At 42.3% G+C, this 18,631-nt stretch overlaps 2 protein-coding genes across 4 annotated transcripts in view; both read left to right on the plus strand.

Moving 5' to 3' along the window:
• Window positions 1-12,453, plus strand: part of ndrg3a (ndrg family member 3a) — a 31,108-nt gene extending 18,655 nt beyond the window's left edge. For both annotated transcript variants that reach the window (XM_061070382.1, XM_061070383.1), the window contains exons 4-16: window positions 5,360-5,465; window positions 5,590-5,710; window positions 5,988-6,050; window positions 6,146-6,206; window positions 7,137-7,223; window positions 8,083-8,139; window positions 8,528-8,631; window positions 8,868-8,933; window positions 9,021-9,072; window positions 9,186-9,233; window positions 9,321-9,356; window positions 9,452-9,503; window positions 11,443-12,453. In XM_061070382.1, coding sequence (XP_060926365.1) covers window positions 5,360-5,465; window positions 5,590-5,710; window positions 5,988-6,050; window positions 6,146-6,206; window positions 7,137-7,223; window positions 8,083-8,139; window positions 8,528-8,631; window positions 8,868-8,933; window positions 9,021-9,072; window positions 9,186-9,233; window positions 9,321-9,356; window positions 9,452-9,503; window positions 11,443-11,615 — 1,026 coding nt within the window. In that variant the 3' untranslated portion in view covers window positions 11,616-12,453. The remainder of the gene's footprint in view (window positions 1-5,359; window positions 5,466-5,589; window positions 5,711-5,987; window positions 6,051-6,145; window positions 6,207-7,136; window positions 7,224-8,082; window positions 8,140-8,527; window positions 8,632-8,867; window positions 8,934-9,020; window positions 9,073-9,185; window positions 9,234-9,320; window positions 9,357-9,451; window positions 9,504-11,442) is intronic.
• A 1,655-nt stretch (window positions 12,454-14,108) lies between these two features.
• Window positions 14,109-18,413, plus strand: sla2a (Src like adaptor 2a). Of its 2 annotated transcripts, none has more exons than XM_061070384.1 (8): window positions 14,109-14,175; window positions 15,521-15,632; window positions 15,723-15,822; window positions 15,914-16,000; window positions 16,334-16,437; window positions 16,943-17,095; window positions 17,181-17,310; window positions 17,934-18,413. In XM_061070384.1, exons 2-8 carry the CDS (start codon window positions 15,560-15,562, stop codon window positions 18,055-18,057), a joined length of 771 nt encoding a protein of 256 aa, XP_060926367.1. In that variant the 5' UTR covers window positions 14,109-14,175; window positions 15,521-15,559; the 3' UTR covers window positions 18,058-18,413. The 2 variants fall into 2 exon arrangements, with proteins under 2 accessions (XP_060926367.1, XP_060926368.1); XM_061070385.1 differs by having other exon boundaries at window positions 15,524-15,632.
• The last annotated feature ends 218 nt before the right edge of the window (window positions 18,414-18,631 follow it).

Raw genomic sequence — 18,631 nt, forward strand, 5'->3', positions numbered from 1 at the left:
TGTGTTTGTTCGTCACACATGAGTTGATTGTGATTTCATGCAGGTATAATTGGTGAACACGTCCTCAGTCAAATTCTCATCACAGTCTAATTTTTTAAAAACATACACAGGAAAAGAGTCTATGGAAAATAAACAGTTGGCATCATATTGTACAAAAAACACTAAATGCTAATTTGTTTAGAATTTTGTATATTTATTCTCAGTAAATGCATATCATCATTTACAGTGCTGCACAATTACAAATGAAACACAATTAAATAACTTAAAGTAGAAAAAGGAAGAGAGAAAGGAAGAGACAGTAAATGCAAATGTGTAGTTCTTCTTCTTCAATACATACACTACATTTGTGTCAGTGGCACCCTCTGTGGGTTAGGACGGGAACAATTTAAAGGATAAACTACAGTTAACACCCAAGCGTGCTGTTGTGTTTGTTATTGACTAACCAATGAAGCATCCCCCTGTCTGTGTAATACCTCCCCCTCTGTGCTGTCTTCATGTGTGACATTGGGGGCACAGAGCAGCCAATCTCAAACAAAGGTGTGATGTCTGTCTGCACATCTAGCAGTTGTGCATGTGACAGAGGAGAAAACTAGAAAAAGGACAGATCCATAATGACTCAACGGGAGGTTTAGATAAAACAGATCCTCTTATGTTTGGTTTTGATTGTTCGATAGTGAGAGAGGGAGGTGTATTCTCTGTTAACACTGATGTGGACAACGTGTTCTACTGCAATTGTAACTGGTTAGTTCACCCAAAAAGGAAAATTCAATCATTATCTACTCACCACCATGCCAAGGGAGGGGTGGGTGAAGTCTTTGAGTCCACATTGCTGGAGTTTCAGGGGTAGACAGCGTTGCAGCCGAATCCAATACAATTGAAGTTAAATGTTTTGTGGACTCAAACAGCCACCCCTCTATCGGCATAGTGGTGAGTAGATAATTAGTGGATTTTAGTTTTTTGGTGAACTGTCCCTTTAACATGATAAAGCAGTGTTGCAGTATGAGCCAGCATTTGCTGATGTATGTCAGACTCTGTTTAAACTGCTTTAGGGTTGGCCCTCTGAGTTAACTAACCTTAACAAGTAGGTTGTTATATCATTAATATTATTTCTAATCATAGTCATTCACATAAGCATCCATCTCATGTAGGAGCTGAGGTCAATTGGATTCTTCTCCCTTAGCAAGGTGCAGCTGGAGGCAGCCATTTTGCTGATGCTGAATACATCCCAGGGTGAACTCTCTCCTCTCAGCTCCTCTTGCCTGTTTCACTGTGTGACGTTAGCAGCCTGCCCATTTTTCCTGGACTGCCTCTGCATCCCTTGCACCCCATCACCCCTCTTTTCCCTTCCACTCTCCCCTCCTCCTCTCCCTGCTCGTCTAAGCCCCACCCTCTCCCTCTACCCACCTGACCCTCCGCAATCCAATTAGACGCACCGATGGCTGGATGTAGAGACGCTTTGTGACTACCAAGCACAAACTGCAATCTCACTCTCTCCTCCCACTTCTGCCTCTTTTCCTGCTCTCGTTCCCACCTCTTGTCTCCGTCTCTCTCTCGTTGTCTCTGCATCTTGCCCACCCCTCTGCGTCAGCTTCCATTCAGATTATTTACCCATCTCCTCCTCACTCCCTCTGCTGTCTCTTTCTCCTCCCTCTCTTCATCTCTTCCTTGTTGCTTGCCGCTCTAGCCTCCTCACCCTACATTCCTCCCTTCCTACTAACGCTCCCTCCCTCCTCCTCTGAGATCTTCAAAGCTGCTCAGCACACACTTGCACATAGCAAAACACACTCCTCTCCTGCGTGGGAAAAACATGTCAGCTATTCTGGACCTGGACCAGATTGCATGCTCTGGGAATGGAGTGGTGAGTGACAAATGCGTCTTGCCTGCCATGACACACCTGGCTGGGTCCTTGCAGTAGGGGGTTCAGATTGGGAGGGGGGTTGTTGTGTGTTTTTTCTCCTAAGACAGGGTGACAGCAGCTGGGTCCAGGAAATGGAAAGCTGGTGGTGGTCTTTGCTGGCGTGCTTGTCACCACCTTAAGCAGATGGCTGAGACTTTGGGGTTTTTCTCTTTGGGCAGCTGCTAGTTTGGACTCAACATTTGTTGTGTGCGTGTTTGTCTACAGGTCATTCGGTGACCATGTTTTTGCACAGCCTCAGCGCAGGCGAAACGTGCCTGGGTGCAGTGGTGCAGTTTAATGTGATGATATGAAAGATTCATGTGTCTTTAAATCTGCAAATGCCATGGTCATAGGATGTGTGCGAGCCTCTCAGTGTGTTGTGTGGTCGCTGCTATTTGTGGATTTTGTTGCTGCAAATATCGAATGTGTTTTTTTCTGTTTATCCATAACTGCAGGGATTCAAGTGTTTCTTGGTAAACAGTTTTATGGCAGAAGGTGGTGCATGGTGCCAACATTGTATTATTTATGCTGTTATCACACACACACACACACACACACACCCCTCCCTCCCCTGCAGAGACCTTGAGTTTGTAGCTTCATCATCCCACTGCTCCAATGACACACGCTTACTGTGTGAATGCTGCAGGTAGGGAGAGCTCTGTGTCAGAAAGGAAGCAGGGTGGCATGTCCCTGTGATGATGCCACATACAAACATTGTATGGAGGTGTGGATGTGTATGCATCTGTGTGGATGTGTACACTAAAGGCATTGGTAGGCTGTAGGATGTTTATGCCCTGTAATTCTGCTCTTCGGGAAGGGCAGGAGGGATTAATGAGTTAAATGATTGCAGGAGGAAGAACAGCATGATATATTGCTCTCCTTTTCCCACCTCACCCCACCTCCCTCACTCTTCTTCATTCTAGGACCAAAACACCAAGACCATACCTCCCCCGCTGGCCTGGGGGAGGCTCCCTGAATCCCCAATTCTCAAAGAATAAACCCCCTACTCAGTATTCAGGTCTCACATACAACCTCCCAAATACACATACACTTGTTGTCCAACTGCAACCCCCACCATGACTGTATGAACGGGGTTGAAGGTAGCTCTCAATGCAGTGCTCTCCTTCTTTTTCCCCTCCAGCTGTCTAGGTTAGCAGCCCCACCCATATGTCTGTTTCCTTCTGATGCTTCAGTGTCTACACATATACCCGTGTGTGTGTGTGTGTGGGTGTGTGTGTGTGTTTGTCTGAAAGGAAATGAGTCAAAGCTCTCAGATCAATACCGCTTATAAACTATACCAAGAGCTAAATGGATAAATAAGAGGCTGTTCATTCCCTTTCCACTGCCCTCTTTTCCATAATTCTTCACCCTTGTTTGTGCAGGACGGGTCTGGAACAACGTGATAAATTAAAGCAATGCACCCCTCTGTTTTAAGGCACGCCCTTCTGTTAGTCATATGACTCCCCTCTTAATTCCTCCTGTCTCTGTCACACAGTCCATGCTGTCACGCTCTATTTCCTCCCATCCACTTCAGGAGCCCCTCCATCTCTTTTTTCTATTTGTCTCACGTTTACCGACACTAGTTTTTTTGGGCCGATACAGATTACAACCCGATATATAGGTTGTTATACTTTGATAATTTTTTTCAGATCTTAGTTTTTCTGTCGGTGTGTGTGTGTATATATATATATATATATATATATATATACACACCACAATAATGGATATGTGATGGGACGATATCTGTCATGCTATCACAATTTCATTGCAGTGATGGGGCACACGTGTCTGCTTGTCTGGCGCATGTACAGTACACACACACATGACAGAAGGCCGACATTTGAACAAGTATGTTTGTATCTCAGACCAAAGTGTATTTTTCGACACAGAGTGTCCTTGACTTTGTCCTTGACTAAAAATGAAAACTCTGTACCACCATAGCAGAGTTTCCCCTGCGTATTTAACTGGTTGATCTGCCTCTTAATAGGCTGAGGTTGCAGAATCGTTTCATATCTGTCAAATGTCCTGAGATTAACGTTAGCTGTTCCGTACGCGACGGGTTTCTTCTGTTTTTGTACCTTGTGCATAGTTTTTTCACGTTGGGTGCGACAGGCTAATCTCTGCACCAGCACCCACTCAACTGAAGATGTCTCATTCCGTCGATGACAGGATAAACACTTCTCTCGTTTCTCACTCACTGTGTCCATTTCAAATCGCAGATATGCAAATTACTGCAGCCCTGTCCTTAATAATTTAACCTTATCCCCTCTTAGGAGTGTGACATATGTCCGTCAGCCATACGCCTGCAGTGGAAACACAGGGAGGCAAGTGGCAGAGTGTACAGTCAGAGTCACTCTTCCTCTGTGTCTGCCAGTCGTAAGCAGCATCTCTCATCCGCCCAGGCTCGCTCTCTTTATTATTGATGACCAGTGGGCCTTGAGACCAGACGAGCTCTGGGCTCCGCCCGCTGCTCCCTCTCTGTGCAGTACACACACACACACAAACACGCAGATAGCTACGTCACGGACACTGTTCTATGCAGCACCAAGTCATGCTGACCTTGGGAAGGTGGTTTGGGTGTGTGTGTTTTTGTTTGTTTGTGTTGTATAAAATGATGCTGTACTTATGCAGAAAGTCTGTTAACTAGCTTTGTCACCTCCCGTACATTGTATCACTCCCAGTCATGTCACGTCCCATACTCTTTCTGACTCCCATAAGCATCACAAGCATGTTTTTGCTGTCTCATCCTTTAGCCACTTTCCCCCATGCATTATCTCAAGAAAATTAAGTGTCGGCTCCCAGCCATTTGATTCATTTATTTTACCGAAGCACCATAACGTGCTAATGTAGGGCTTCCTAGGGCTTATTAGGGAATGCTATTCAAAAGAAAGCAGCGAGAGATTGAAACTGGTGTAAGCTCTTTGAATTTTAATGGGTCTTTCTGCAAAGAAATTCAACAAGTCAAATGAGTCATAGTTGTGAAAGCGCTGTTGGTTTCAGACCGTTGGATATAAAGTATTTTTCCGACTGAAAAGACTGTTTTTCAGACAGGCTGCTTAGTGCATTGTTTGTCCGAGGCCACAGGGGATGTGTGGTGGAGATGAGAGGTACATGGTTTGCATCCTTAATCTGATGTTTACTAAAATGTTGTGTTCGGCTGTGAGTCTCTACTTGAGGGAATATGTTCCCTCTGTGTTGGATTGTTGTGTATAAAATAATTCTTTCTGTGTTCAAGCTGGCTGGTAGTCTTGATATAGGTCGATAATTGAGCACTACTGATTTATTATTATTCTGCAATTATATTTTTGTGCTCAGTTATCATATGGGAGTCATGCATGGATTTCTAGGTAAACTCAAGGATCCCTGTTAACATCAATATGATAGTTTGAGAGGAGAGGAGAAATTAACAACATGGGCTTGGTTATGTAATAAAGGAATGTTTCTGTTTTTTTGTGGCTGCAGGAGCATGACATCGAGACTCCCAATGGCGTCCTCCATGTGACGATGAGAGGCGTTCCCAAGGGCAACAAACCCGTCATCCTCACCTATCACGACATCGGGCTCAACCGTAAGTCAGCCAGTAACAGACTTGTCAGCGGGCGATGTCCTGGGTGTGGTGACACTGTTTTGTTTTAGCCTCTGCATCTCAGAGCCACGCTCAGTGTGTCTCCTTTTTATCTGCTCCTTTCCAGACAAGTCGTGCTTCAATACCCTGTTCAACTACGAGGATATGCAGGAGATCACACAGCACTTTGCAGTGGTTCATGTGGACGCACCCGGCCAGCAGGAAGGAGCACCTCCCTTCCCCAGCGGGTGGGTGTCAGGCTGGTTTTACCTTCTCAATAAATGGGAACTAATTTATTTCAGTGCTATTGGAAGAGCTGCAATCAATTCATTTAGTCAGAATGTAAAGTGAGCTGGTCGTTCATTTGTTAATGGAAGCACATTAATTGTCGAACCGGTTAGTCAAAATCTCAACGTGTCTGCGTATTAAACTTAATGAACAGTTTAATTTGTCATATTTATTCAAATTAAGAATTGAGCATGTACGAACTCACACTGACTTGCATGCTTTTTCCTTTGTCTGCAGTTATCGCTACCCGACCATGGATGAGTTGGCTGAAATGCTGCCCTCTGTGATGACTCAGCTCAAGTAAATGCCTCCCCTTTTTCGTATCTGAATAATTATAATGTGCATTAATTGATTATTCATCTCCAGTCTCGTGGTAACTGACGGTTTCTATGCAGGGTCAACAGTGTGATCGGGATTGGCGTGGGAGCAGGAGCATACATCCTCAGCCGCTTTGCAGTGAGTCCAAAACAGGATCAGAACATCTACAGTCAGCCCTCTTTATTTATCTGTTCTTGTTCTGTGTCCCATTCTTAGTTTGGTCCCCCTGGCTGTAATATGCAAAGGTTTTTTGGCCAAACAGCTTGTTACACTGAACATTAAAGCCTCCTATCAAGCCCACACAGGCCATCGGGTTGCTCTACGTGTGCCGCAAACGCTGCAATTCCCCCGATGACGAACCACCTTGGCCATTCTCTCCTTTTTGAGTTTCTTTTGTCTTTTTCCACACTCAAAACAGTGGAGCTAAAATAACCACAATCTGTGTACAATAGAAGCTAGAAGTGGAGGAGAGTAGCAAGGGAGAACTGAAAGATGAATAATGAAAGAAGAGGGTAGTTAGTGAGGGGTAAAAAAGGGAAGGTGCTGGGATTAGGATTTCTAACAACAGGCTCTCTGTGGAGAGTCTACTCTTGCTTACAATTAATGAAGGAAAATTGATTCTGGAATGTATTTGCGCTAACTGGCTTGGGACTAAATACATTTACCCTTGATAGATTTATTGCAGCTGTTGCTGCATTGCATTTGCATCATGTTGAAAGCAGCATCCGCAGTATTCTCTCTGCATCGTTCGTGATAGATCTTATATTTCCCCCGACAGCCTCTTTCTGCCAGTACCATTTTCATTGTTTTATGTTTTTGTTTGAACTGACATGCTTCACTTTTCATCCTGTTTTCATGTCTAGAGATCAGTGGAGTGTTTTATCCTCTGCCTGCACTATTGAGAAAATACACAAAATGAATGGACCAATGGATGCTCAGATTAAACTGTATCTGTATCATACTATACTGTAGATGTAGAAAAAAAGGGAGACAAAAAGCAAAACACCACTAATAAAAGACAAAATCAAACTGTTTAGTTGATGTTGACGCGTCGTCTTCCCTTCCCAGCTGAACAACCCCACTCTGGTGGAGGGACTGGTCCTGATTGATGTCGACCCATGTGCAGAAGGATGGATTGACTGGGCAGCTTCAAAGGTATTAATATCATAACACTATAAACCAGAAAGTCCTCAGTGCATTCTGCAGCACAGAGCATTTACCTAAATAATGTATCTTCCATTTCAGTTCAGTTTCCAGCCCTCTGTGAAGTTATTATTAATAAATGTTGGAGTTCTCCCTCCCTTCTACATGCTCTCCATCTTAACAATTTTAAGCTCAATATATTTTTTTTATTCCCATCATAATCGCATTAAAAACAAAGGTAGAGGCTCTAATCCTGTGTTAATTTGATGATGCCTGCTGTTTTTAGGTTTAGAGCTCACCAAAGTTAATGAAAATGAAGTTAACGTGTGAGAGCAGCATGTACTGTCCAGTGTTTTCCCTCATTTGGATTAGTTTCATTTGGAGAGGATTAATTGGCTTCAGGTCCAGAGCACGCTAGGTCACAATGCTGCAGTGTTATCATTTATTATAGTACTGTAGACAATATTGTGTGTCCTGTGCAAGATTGTTCAGGGAGAACATTCTTTGCTGGGTTACTCACTGCCATGGAGCAAGAGAGGGGCTTTGTCCCATGAACATTTAAAATACCACACAGACTGAAACTGCCAGATTTATACTAACAAGGTGTCAGAAGGAAATTGTAAACATTCTTTTTTTAAGATGTGTGTTTTTGCTTTGATGTGAAACTTTGTAATATTGTGTGTGCCACTAATTCATCAAGACAGCTCATTTTATTCACAGTTTCTAAATGTCTGTATTTGCCTCCATCAACTTTGATCATTATATCTGTCAATATATTACACTGCAGTTAAATATGTATATGGCCATATTGCCATAACTGTAAGTCGACTGTGGTTTGGGATAACTGGATCTGTCTTCTCCTCTTGTGCAGCTGTCTGGATGGACCAGTAATTTGGTGGATACCATCATGGCTCACCACTTCAGCACTGTGAGTTTTGTATTACTGCTGTATTACTCACCCTCTGCTGTTTCTTAGTATTATTGACCCTTTTCATTCACAGTATTAAATAGTTACTAAACCACATGAGGATTTTCTTAATTTCCCTGGATACTTCGCCCTTATTACAGACATTTAATAATGACTCTATTTCCATCCTCCTGGATGCGAAGAGTGCTAGATTGTGGCATGTTGTCTTCTGACTCGATCCCACAGCTGGTCTGGATGATTAATGCAAACCACTCTGTGTTTGTTCATAACATAGAACTTGCATTCACTTTTTTTAGAATCTAGCTCTTCTTTCTTTCAACCTTTATTACTTGTAAAGTAGGAGGAAGATTTCCGGTTTGGATCTTACTAACTCTTCTCTGTTCACCAGGAGGAGCTGACAGACAACCAGGAGCTGATCCAGACCTACCGTCTCCATATTGCCCAAGACATCAACCAGGACAACCTGGCCCTTTTCTGTGGCTCTTACCAATAGTAAGATACAAAACGTGTTACTACCTTTGCCAAGGAGGTACATTTGTCATCTGCGTTTGTTTGTTAGTTAGCCGTATTACGCAAAATCTGACCTTGCTGTCAGCCAGACCCGAATCAGAGAAATAAGCAATGTATCACAACATATAAAGAATAAATTACTTTGTGTTGTGTTTAATAATGAGGTGCACTAAAAATGTTTCTGCTCCACAAACTCATAATTTGTCTCCATGTGCTAGTCGTCATGACCTGGAGATCGAGAGGCCCATCGTGGGTCTGAACGAGGACACAGTCAACACACTAACGTAGGTTTTGAGACACCGATGCACATTTGTCTCTGAGTATACACAGTGCTATTTGAGAATGATTCAACCTAATCTGTTGCTATGCAGGTGCCCTTCATTGCTGGTGGTTGGTGACACATCCCCTGCTGTGGAGGCTGTGGTGAGTTAACCTGCTTACATCTCAGTAACTGAAGAGGCTTGGGAAAGGGTAAAAGATATGCTTGTGTGCCTTGTTTTTTGAGCTCAGTATTAACTTGTCCTTGATGTTTTAAGGTGGAGTGCAATTCCAGGCTAAATCCAACCAAGACCACGCTGCTAAAGGTGAAGGTTTTATGATGTACAAAATATGGGCATTCATTTTGTTATTGACCAAACTATTTATTCATGAGGCTGATGATGTTCTTTCAGATGGCTGACTGTGGAGGCTTGCCCCAGGTTGTGCAGGTGGGTTTTTTAGTTTTTGTGACACACAGCATTGTCATCTTATCGTGTTTATGTCTAAATCATCTTCTAATGTTTACCCTTTTTTCTTTTCACAGCCAGGGAAACTTGCTGAGGCCTTCAAGTACTTTGTTCAGGGCATGGGCTACAGTAAGTAAACATGTTCACATCTTTGACCTCAGCTGAGTGAAAAAATTTGAATATGTAATAAAACTGCTTTAAACTAGCTGTGGTAAACGGTCACTGTCCAAGTATTGTTTACAGACTAACACCTCTTTGGGCTGACGTGTTTGTGGTCAAGGTTTGTCTCTGTTCTCTGCTGAATTTCCTGTTGACGTGAGTGCAGTGGCCAATGTTGCTCGCTGAGGGCTGAACTCACCACAGTCGTCTCAGAGCTGTTGTTAAAAACCCCTGCTGATGGAGTTTGGAGTGTGGCCACCAATGCATGAAAAGGCCTGATCACGGACAGGCAGCCTGTGCAGCTAGGTAGATGCTGACGCCATTTCCTCTGCTCTTTGCAGTGTGCGGCACCCACAACCCTCAGTAGGTGAGGTGTATTGAGGTGTTTGTGCTTCTAGCATGGCAGAAATAAGTATAGCACTCGAGACTGAACAGCAAATAATGTCCTGTTCAGTTCAGAGTTGGCCTCAGAAACTACTGTTTTGTTTTGCCTGGTGTGCTTTTCTTTTCTATCCAGATCTGTTTAATGATGCAGTCTTTTTTTACAGAGACTTATAGTGCATACTTAAACAGGCCTTTAGATTGTTACAGTCATTCATCTGCACAGAGGAAATTAAACAAATTTGTCAGACCATATTGATTCACAGCACCAAACAGACTCTGATCCATGGATGGATGAAGACATGAATAAAGGTCTTCTTGCTATGGCCACACAGATATGACGTGTGTGTGTGTGTGTGTGTGTGTGTGTGTGTGTGTGTGTGTGTGTGTGTGTGTGTGTGTGTGTGTGTGTGTGTGTGTGTGTGTGTGTGTGTGTGTGTGTGTGTGTGTGTGTGTGTGTGTGTGTGTGTGTGTGTGTGTGTGTGTGTGTGTGTGTGTGTGTGTGTGTGTGTGTGTGTCTCTGTAATGCTGATTCTTGTTTGCTCTCTCCCGTTCCCCAACCCTTCACCATGGGAGGCACTCTGGGGTGTACCTAGTATGTCACCATTGCTTCAAATGCCACCGAGTCCCACTGTTGAGTAAATGCCACTGCAGGATTAAACGGATTAAAAAGAGTGGGTTTTTTTTAGCACAGAGAACGTGTGGATAATAAATCTTAACACCTCAGCATGTGTCTAAAAGCTGTTTTTCCCTCATTAACACATTGCCCACAGTGCGAAAGGCAAAAAAAGCAATAAACTAGGCTTCTAGTTTGCACACATACCACGATTTCTTCAGTGTTTTCCTGTTATACAGCCACAGTTTTAATCACAAACACACTGAGGTAGTATAAAGCAATATAAGGGCTACCTTTTCAACATTTCTCCCTTTCTCCTTCTTCCTTTCTTCAATCATTGCTTCCAGTTCCCTACGTTCTTCTCAGTCACCTGAGCAACGAATCAGGTATCCGGTTCTTAGGCAGCTGCCAGACTAGAATGCTCTGAACCCTATGGCCTCCACCCTGGATGAATGTCAATGTATGCAGAAACTCTCGCCAGAGCAGCAGTTTTACATAGACGTCAAACAGTGTGGCGGATACGCTGAGTATCACACACAGTGAGATAGTTTTGCATACTTTGACACACATTCATCTCCCTGCAGGAGTTTAGTTTCTCCTGATAGCATGGAATCCGTCTTCAGTGTCCTAGTTTCTTGCATGACCTGCTGGTTTTGCTTCCCATCAGTTGAGTTGGATTGCCAATCCTGTAGTTTGCTTTTGTTCTGTTTTAATTTGTTTCTACAAAGGACACGTGTGCATTCTTTTTTGTTCCTTAATTTATTTAATTTGACGAGTCTCCATATTTGAGAATTGTTTGCATGGTGAGCAGTTTAGTCAGTGCTGTATTGAGCTGTGAAAATGATCCAGCAATGCACTGAGTGAGTGAGTGTGTGTGTGAGTGGCATATTAATGGGTGTTTCTCTGTTCCAGTGCCGACAGTAGGAATGACTCGTCTGGCTCGCTCACGCACCACCTCCTCTTCCAGCATCACTTCCATGGACAGCACTCGCAGTCGCAACAATCTCAACAGCCTGCTGGAGGGCAGTGCCACCGGGGGCCTGGACAACCAGACCAGACCCCAGACCATGGAAGTCTCCTGCTAAACCCCAACCTCAACCCCCTGCACCCTCCCATAGTAACTTATGTGCCCTCTCCCCGCTCTTTCTCTATCATCCCACTCCTAAGCAGTTCAGCATCAGGAGGATCTGTAACAAACTATGTGATTAGAAAAGCAGATGTAATAAATATATTAACAGATGCATATTATTAAATATTATATTGAATACACTGTCACATCACATTCTAGAAACCGTAACTACAATCAGATGTGTTGTATATAGAAATGGTCAATCCGTTTTGTCGACTCAGCTGTCTATCGTCACCCTCTTCTATTTATTTTATTTTCACATTCTTTGTGTCCACACACATTATAGAAATCCTCCTTTGTAACTTTGTGTTTCCATTTAATTGCACGGTACAAGACTTTTGTTATCTTATCTGATCTCTTCCGATGTGGGCTCTCAAAATGTGGTTATACTGATGGTGAGTTTATCTCTGTACAGCTGCAAAAATAGGTTTGCGGTCTTTAATTAAAATGCCAGAACAAGTGATGTAAAGGAAAAACAATTGCATAACGTAGCACACACACTTGAACTAAGTCAAAGCTGAGCAGAGAACATGAAAAGTACATTCAGTGTTGTGTACCAGTAAGTCGACTCTTTCTTTTTGTAAGTGAACTCATCTCCCTTTTCTCTCTTTTTGATTTGTGTTAATGTTTTTGTTCAGTTGATTAGATGACTCACTGATGTTTTAACAACCTTTAACAAGTAGTGTCTGATGTGAAAAGTCTGAGTTCCTACACTGAGGAGCCCAGTGGTGCTTCTCACTGTCTGCTGATTCAACTCATTTATATTACTACTGAATAAAGCTACAACACGAGAACATGTTTGCTCTGCTTGTTTGTCAATGTAAGGACATCAGGATATTTTTAAATGAAAGAAAGACAAAGTAGAACATATGTGCCAGTGCAGCGAGTTTGTACTTTACCTCTCTTAGTGGAAAAGTGAGGTTACTATGGTGAGAACGTTTCCAACCACACTTGTTCTTATTTTCTCTGAGATAACCGGTGTCACAGATGAGGCGTCTATATTTAGCCCTGAGTGAGAAATACTGGTTAGCTGCTGTGCAAGTGCGATGAGGAGATTGACTCAAAACTGAAAAGATGTCGAGAACATGGGAAATGTTAATCCGATGTTCAAGTCATCTCACAGTTCCCTGTTAAACACAGTTTTACTCGACTGATGTCAAAGATAAATAAACTCTAAACTATATTGCATACAAACATAACAGCATTTTTACTGTATTAGAATGCAGTAAAAGATAAGATGTACCTTTCATTGATCCTAAGTAGAGGAAACTCAAAATTGACCCTGCAGCATAAGGAAATCGCAGCGTAAGGGGAATCTGTAGTAAGAAATACAAATTTAAAATCTAGAATGAATAAGAAAAAAAACTATATAGTGGCTTCATATTGCTGTGCACTAACATCTTTAGGGTTTAAAATAATACATTTTATTTCACATTGCTTTTCTAAATACTCAAGTCTGCTTTAGAATATATCAGAAACATAAATAATTTAAGGAAAACCAAGAATTTAATTTGCAAACACCTATCAATTCAACATATCTATCACAAGAAAAGTTAAAAGGTAAAATCAGGCTAATATCTTTGTATTTCATCGCGATCCAAGCAGAATATTTTACCATTAAACATTGAACATGGTACTAAATGGTAAACGTGAGATATTCAATAAAAAAACATGAAGTTCTGATATATTGCTCTTACTCTGGCCCTTCACAGTGATTCAGCACAAATCTGATCAGCTGAGGTAAAGACACTTTTAAAGTTTCCATCCACTGGAGATTGTTTTGCTTCTAAAAATCCTGTGTATCATTAAAGATTAGACAGAGAGGATTTATATCATTTTTATAGAAAATGTTTATCAGCAACTTTGAGTGTAGATGTTTCTCTTAGCAGAGACTGAAACAAGAAGTCATCTCATTTATTGCTCCCTTATGTATGTTTTCTTATGTATCTTGGACTTTTTCACATTTACAATTTACATGCCCACATCGCCAGTGTGGTTGACTCTGCAGTGGCAGCATGATGGGTGAACTGGTGAGTGCAGATCCATCGGGCCAGGAGGAGGTCGATAGGAGAAGCTTCATCATGCCTCTGCAGAGCTCTTATCTGACCCTAACATGACTAAGTGTAATCTGAGCACCGGGCTGGCAATCGAAACGTGGCTCAGTGCAGTGTTAACCTCTCTAACACAAACTGTCCTTGTGATATGATGTCACTGCACTTCACCCCTCCTCATTGATGCTTGTACATGTATTTGTAAACCCTGCCTACGTACACATACAGTGAATTCCGTAAACAAGTGATGCACAGTTGGCTCTGCTTGAAAACATCCTGCATCACAGAGATCAGCACGGGCTGTTCAGGGGTTGAGCGTCACAGGAAGCTGCAGCAGGGCCACATGCCGCATATAAAGAGCAAGCAGGAAGCCTCGACTCTTCAAGCAGACACACGTTGTTCCTCAAGAGGATTTGGAAATGATTGACTGATAAAATCCATATCACTTATTATTCTCCTAAGGAGGTGAGTACATCACTTGCTCTGGGTCTTTTTCTTGAAGGAAGTTATTTTATATTTACATATTTTTATTGAGTCATTCAAAGATTGTCCATTAAATCTTTGAGCGCCCTCAATATTACGCTTGTGTTTTACAGATATATAGACAAGATAGAAAACTTTGAAAAACATATTAGTACCTGGAAAGAAGGATAAAGTGGTAAAACATAATATTAATAAAAACAAACAAAACGTTTATAGGGAGATGTACCTTTGTATATTTTGAGAACATTTGAGTTAGAACAACCTGTAGAGTTCGAAAGCATTCCATTCACTTGTTTCCTTCTTGTGACAATTGTTAAAAAAATCTATTAAGCATAATTCATTAATTGAAATACCCAGGTTCGATGTCATTAACATATTATATCCACCTACCCCAATATGACTGATTCACACACAATTGACACAGCAACACAGGGAAATAGGAGCCAGGGGAAAATGTAGTAAGAAATAAGATTTGAGACAATCTAAAACAAAGTTTCATGTTGCTGTACACCAAAATCTTAACAGTTTAAGATATGTCATACATATAAACAGGAATTATTAAACCGAACACAAGCGTTTAATTTGCAAACACCTATCAATTTAACATGTGTATCATAAGAATAGTTCAAAGGTAAAAACAAGGTTAAAATCAGGTTAATATCCTCTTTATTTCATCGCAATCCAAGCAGAATATTGTACCACAAAAGACTGAACATGGTAATAAATGTTGAATCTATTTAGTTGCAGCTTTACTGAAACGCTAAGTTTCTCCATGACATAAATTAACTTCATGGTTTCAATAAAGGTGTCTTGTTTTATTTTCATTCACTTTTTTTCACTTTTCACTCAATGACCTGATTTTTCCTCTCTGATATAAGAAAGTACCTGCCTCCATAGCTGTATTGTATAATAATGCTCTAATATAAATGGAGGACTTGGCTATGGTTCCATTTTTTTACATTTTTTAGATAATTTACTAACTTTGACACTACCCAGTCAAAAAAGAAGTATGCATAGAGAGGGTAAAATCTCAACACTCTATTATTTTTTATAAATCTTTCTCATGTGGCGTAACAAACATGTTCGATGGAAATTTAACACAGGATATCTATTCCTCTTGTTGTGGTGAAGCGCCTTCCTGTTACAGAAAGGTTTCTTTTTACTTAAAAGTGTGCAGCGTTTGTGAGCTGTTCTGCTGGTGGGAGTCATAATGTAATAACTCACGGAATAATACAATTATGAATAAATGTTATTTAAGATTTTTAAAGACGTACCATTTTCTAAACATGCTCCATATCTCAACCTTTTTCCTGCATCTCTGTTACAGCAGCAAGAGCCAGTTCTAATCGGTAAGAAGCCAAAGAACATGGGCACCTGCCCCATCAAATCTCGATCCAGCCGCCCCATCCTTGAAGATCCACCTGAACCTGTGGTAGAAGGTAGATATAATCCCCACAGCAAATAAAAAGAAGAAAAATGTAACAGATCCAATTGCATTTATTATATTCATGTCATCTTTCCCTCTGTAGACCTCCAGGAGAGTGTGATTGTATCCCTCCATAACTACCCGTCCTTGGGTCACACAGAGTTGACCATGTGCATGGGAGAAAGGCTTACCGTCATATCAGAGTACGTGATGTAACTCCTCATGTTTGACCTTCCCCCTGGTTTTCACTGAGACAGACACAATTAGTCATCATGATTTTATTTTCTCCAACAGCGATGGTGATTTCATGATGGTGAGATCCACAACCACAGGTCACGAGGCCTACATTCCGAACAACTACACTGCCAAGGTGACACACAGGTAGGCGTTAGTCAGGAAGATGATGTGCAACTCGGTACTGTGTGTGTACGTGCTTGTGTGTGCGTGAGTGTTAGAGAGAGAAACCAGACAAATCTGCATTGTTAGAAGAAAGGCAGGGAGTTCCCATACACGTGGGAGGAGTCTCTGTGTAGGTGAACTTTACTTCAGTGTTCGGAACCAGCCCTCTGTTCTCTCCAGTGATGTGACGTCTGCCTCCTGCTCTTTCACTCCTCCTCCAGTGGGGGATGTCTCTGTCATTGTTCCAGTGGACTTTCCAAACCTAAAATCTCCCACGGTCTGATTGTGTGCTGCACGTCTGTTCTCTGTGTTCAGGTGGTTGTTCACAGGTATCGGCAGACTCAAAGCTGTGGAGCTGCTGCTGCAGCTCAGTAACCAGAATGGCGCCTTCCTGGTCCGAGATTCAGAGTCAGAGAGAGGTTAGAGGCTTCTTTCTTTGTTCCTTGATTTTGGAGTTTCCGGGGTAAATAGTGTTGCAGCAGATACCAATACAATCAAAGTAACTGGGGATCGATTGTTTAGATGTAATAAAACAGAAAAAGAACATACAACACCTCCATACTGCTCCTATTGTGTCATCCAAGTGTCTGTAAGCCCTGACTTTCAAATCCGACTCGAAACCGCTTCATGTTTTTAGCTTAAATATCCTCTGGTATCCTCAGAATTTGCCATTTACTTCAATTGTATTGGATTTGGCTGCAACACTGTTCATCCTTGACTCCATCAGCATAGTGGTGAGTAGATGAGTGAGTTTTCCTTTTTGGGTGAACTGTCTCTTTAAGACTTGAGCTCAGTGACAGTAATTTGTGATGAGTTTGATTTAATGTTATTACTTAATTTGCCTTAGAAGATTACTCCTAAGGGGTTAACAGGTAAAAGCAATTAAGTCTCACTGCTGAATCTGTGTGCTATTCCTGTCTGCAGACTGTCACACGCTGTCCGTCCTGAGGAGAAGCAACTCCTCGTACCTCGATGGTGTGAAGCACTACCGCATCGGTCAGCTCCGGAATGGCTGGGTCTACATATCCCCAGGACTCACTTTCCCCTCCCTGCATCACCTTGTGGAACACTACTCAGGTTTGTACTGAGAGTGAAACTGTTTCCTCACCTCAACGCTCAAACCCTTAAAGAGCTCAAATGTAAAATGAACTCCCTTTCACAGAGAGTGCAGATGGATTGACCAGTCGACTCTCAGCACCTTGCTTCATCCAGGGTTTGAGTGACCCCAGAGAGGCCAGGCCTGTACCCACCGCTATCAGGAGGCCGACCATCAACTGGAAGGACATAAGCAGGTGCAGCAGACTCTCTATCTTTTTCTTCTCATGGTGACATCCACAAGGTGTCACTCTTGGTGTGGAGGACTGTGAAATCCCCTGCTGGCGTCCTGGTTCAAACAATAGATCAATTCTATCTCAGTGAAGCTCTTCACTCTCCGTTTTAGTTACCTCCAGCAAGGAGGACCATTGTGAGAAAGGGCATTTCTTAATAGAGAATGAAACTTGATGAAGGGAACTGTATATCTGAGTCTGAGTGTGGGACATCTTGATTGAATGTAAGGTGACAGGTGGGATCTTGAGGATGCATGCGCTCTACTAAGCCATTCTAGTCAACTCTGTTTATGTTGATTCAACTCTACTATTATTTGGGTTTCAGTATTGCGTGAACTCAGCGAGAAGAGTGTCTATACAATAACAATGCAAGTAAATAAGACTGTAATTTCAACGGGTCTCTGCCATGTTTGAGTGTTGGTTACTATATGTTCAGAGCAGGATCCTTCTGACAATGAGCACCACTAAACAAATAAACAAAAGAGAAACTTGGGGTAGTGTGGAAAAAGTGCTTTTGAGGCACATTATCCTCAACAATACAATCACTTTACTCATCACAGCGTCAAATCCTTCTGTGTGTCCTCCAGGTCCATGCTCTTCAAGAGGAAGAGGACAGAGTCGGACAACTCTCTGGTGAGCGAGGGGCTGAGGGAGGCCATCAGCTCTTACCTCCAAATGACAGAAGGCACCGATCACAGCTGGGACACTTGAGGAAAGGGATCCGTCTGATAGAATGAAGCCAGTCAGAGACATACAGTCGAGCACTGACCCGCCTCATGTGCACTTTGAGCAGAACAGTGCACGGGGTCGTCTGGACGCCCACATGTGGTTCTCGCACACCGGCCTGCAGTGGCAGGAAGGCACTACAAAGCTTGGAGCTGGGACATGTTTGTCATTAAAAGACAAAAAGACAGTGATTCCCATTGGTTCTCCAATGTTGAATCCATCTATTAATTTATAATCCAATTTGTGCAAGCTGTTTGAATGTAACGTATCATATGTTAAATGTATTGTGATATGATTGTTATCTTGGGTATGTTATTGGAATCCAATAAAAACAAACTTTTGCAACGTGATAAATGAGCATCACAAACTCATAACCTGTGTGTCCTCGGAGCAGCAGTGGAATCCTGCTGATAAGCTCTGATTCCACACTGTGTGTATGATCGGACATGTTCGCTTTGGGCAGTGTGTGTGTGCTCCTCTGCCAGCAGATGCCGCTTAATTACCTGCACCACTTCATCACAGCTTCCACTTCCTGCCCCGACACTTCTGTTCAGGAAGA

This window comes from Limanda limanda, chromosome 4 (genome assembly GCF_963576545.1).
Source record: "Limanda limanda chromosome 4, fLimLim1.1, whole genome shotgun sequence".
NCBI lineage: Eukaryota > Metazoa > Chordata > Actinopteri > Pleuronectiformes > Pleuronectidae > Limanda > Limanda limanda.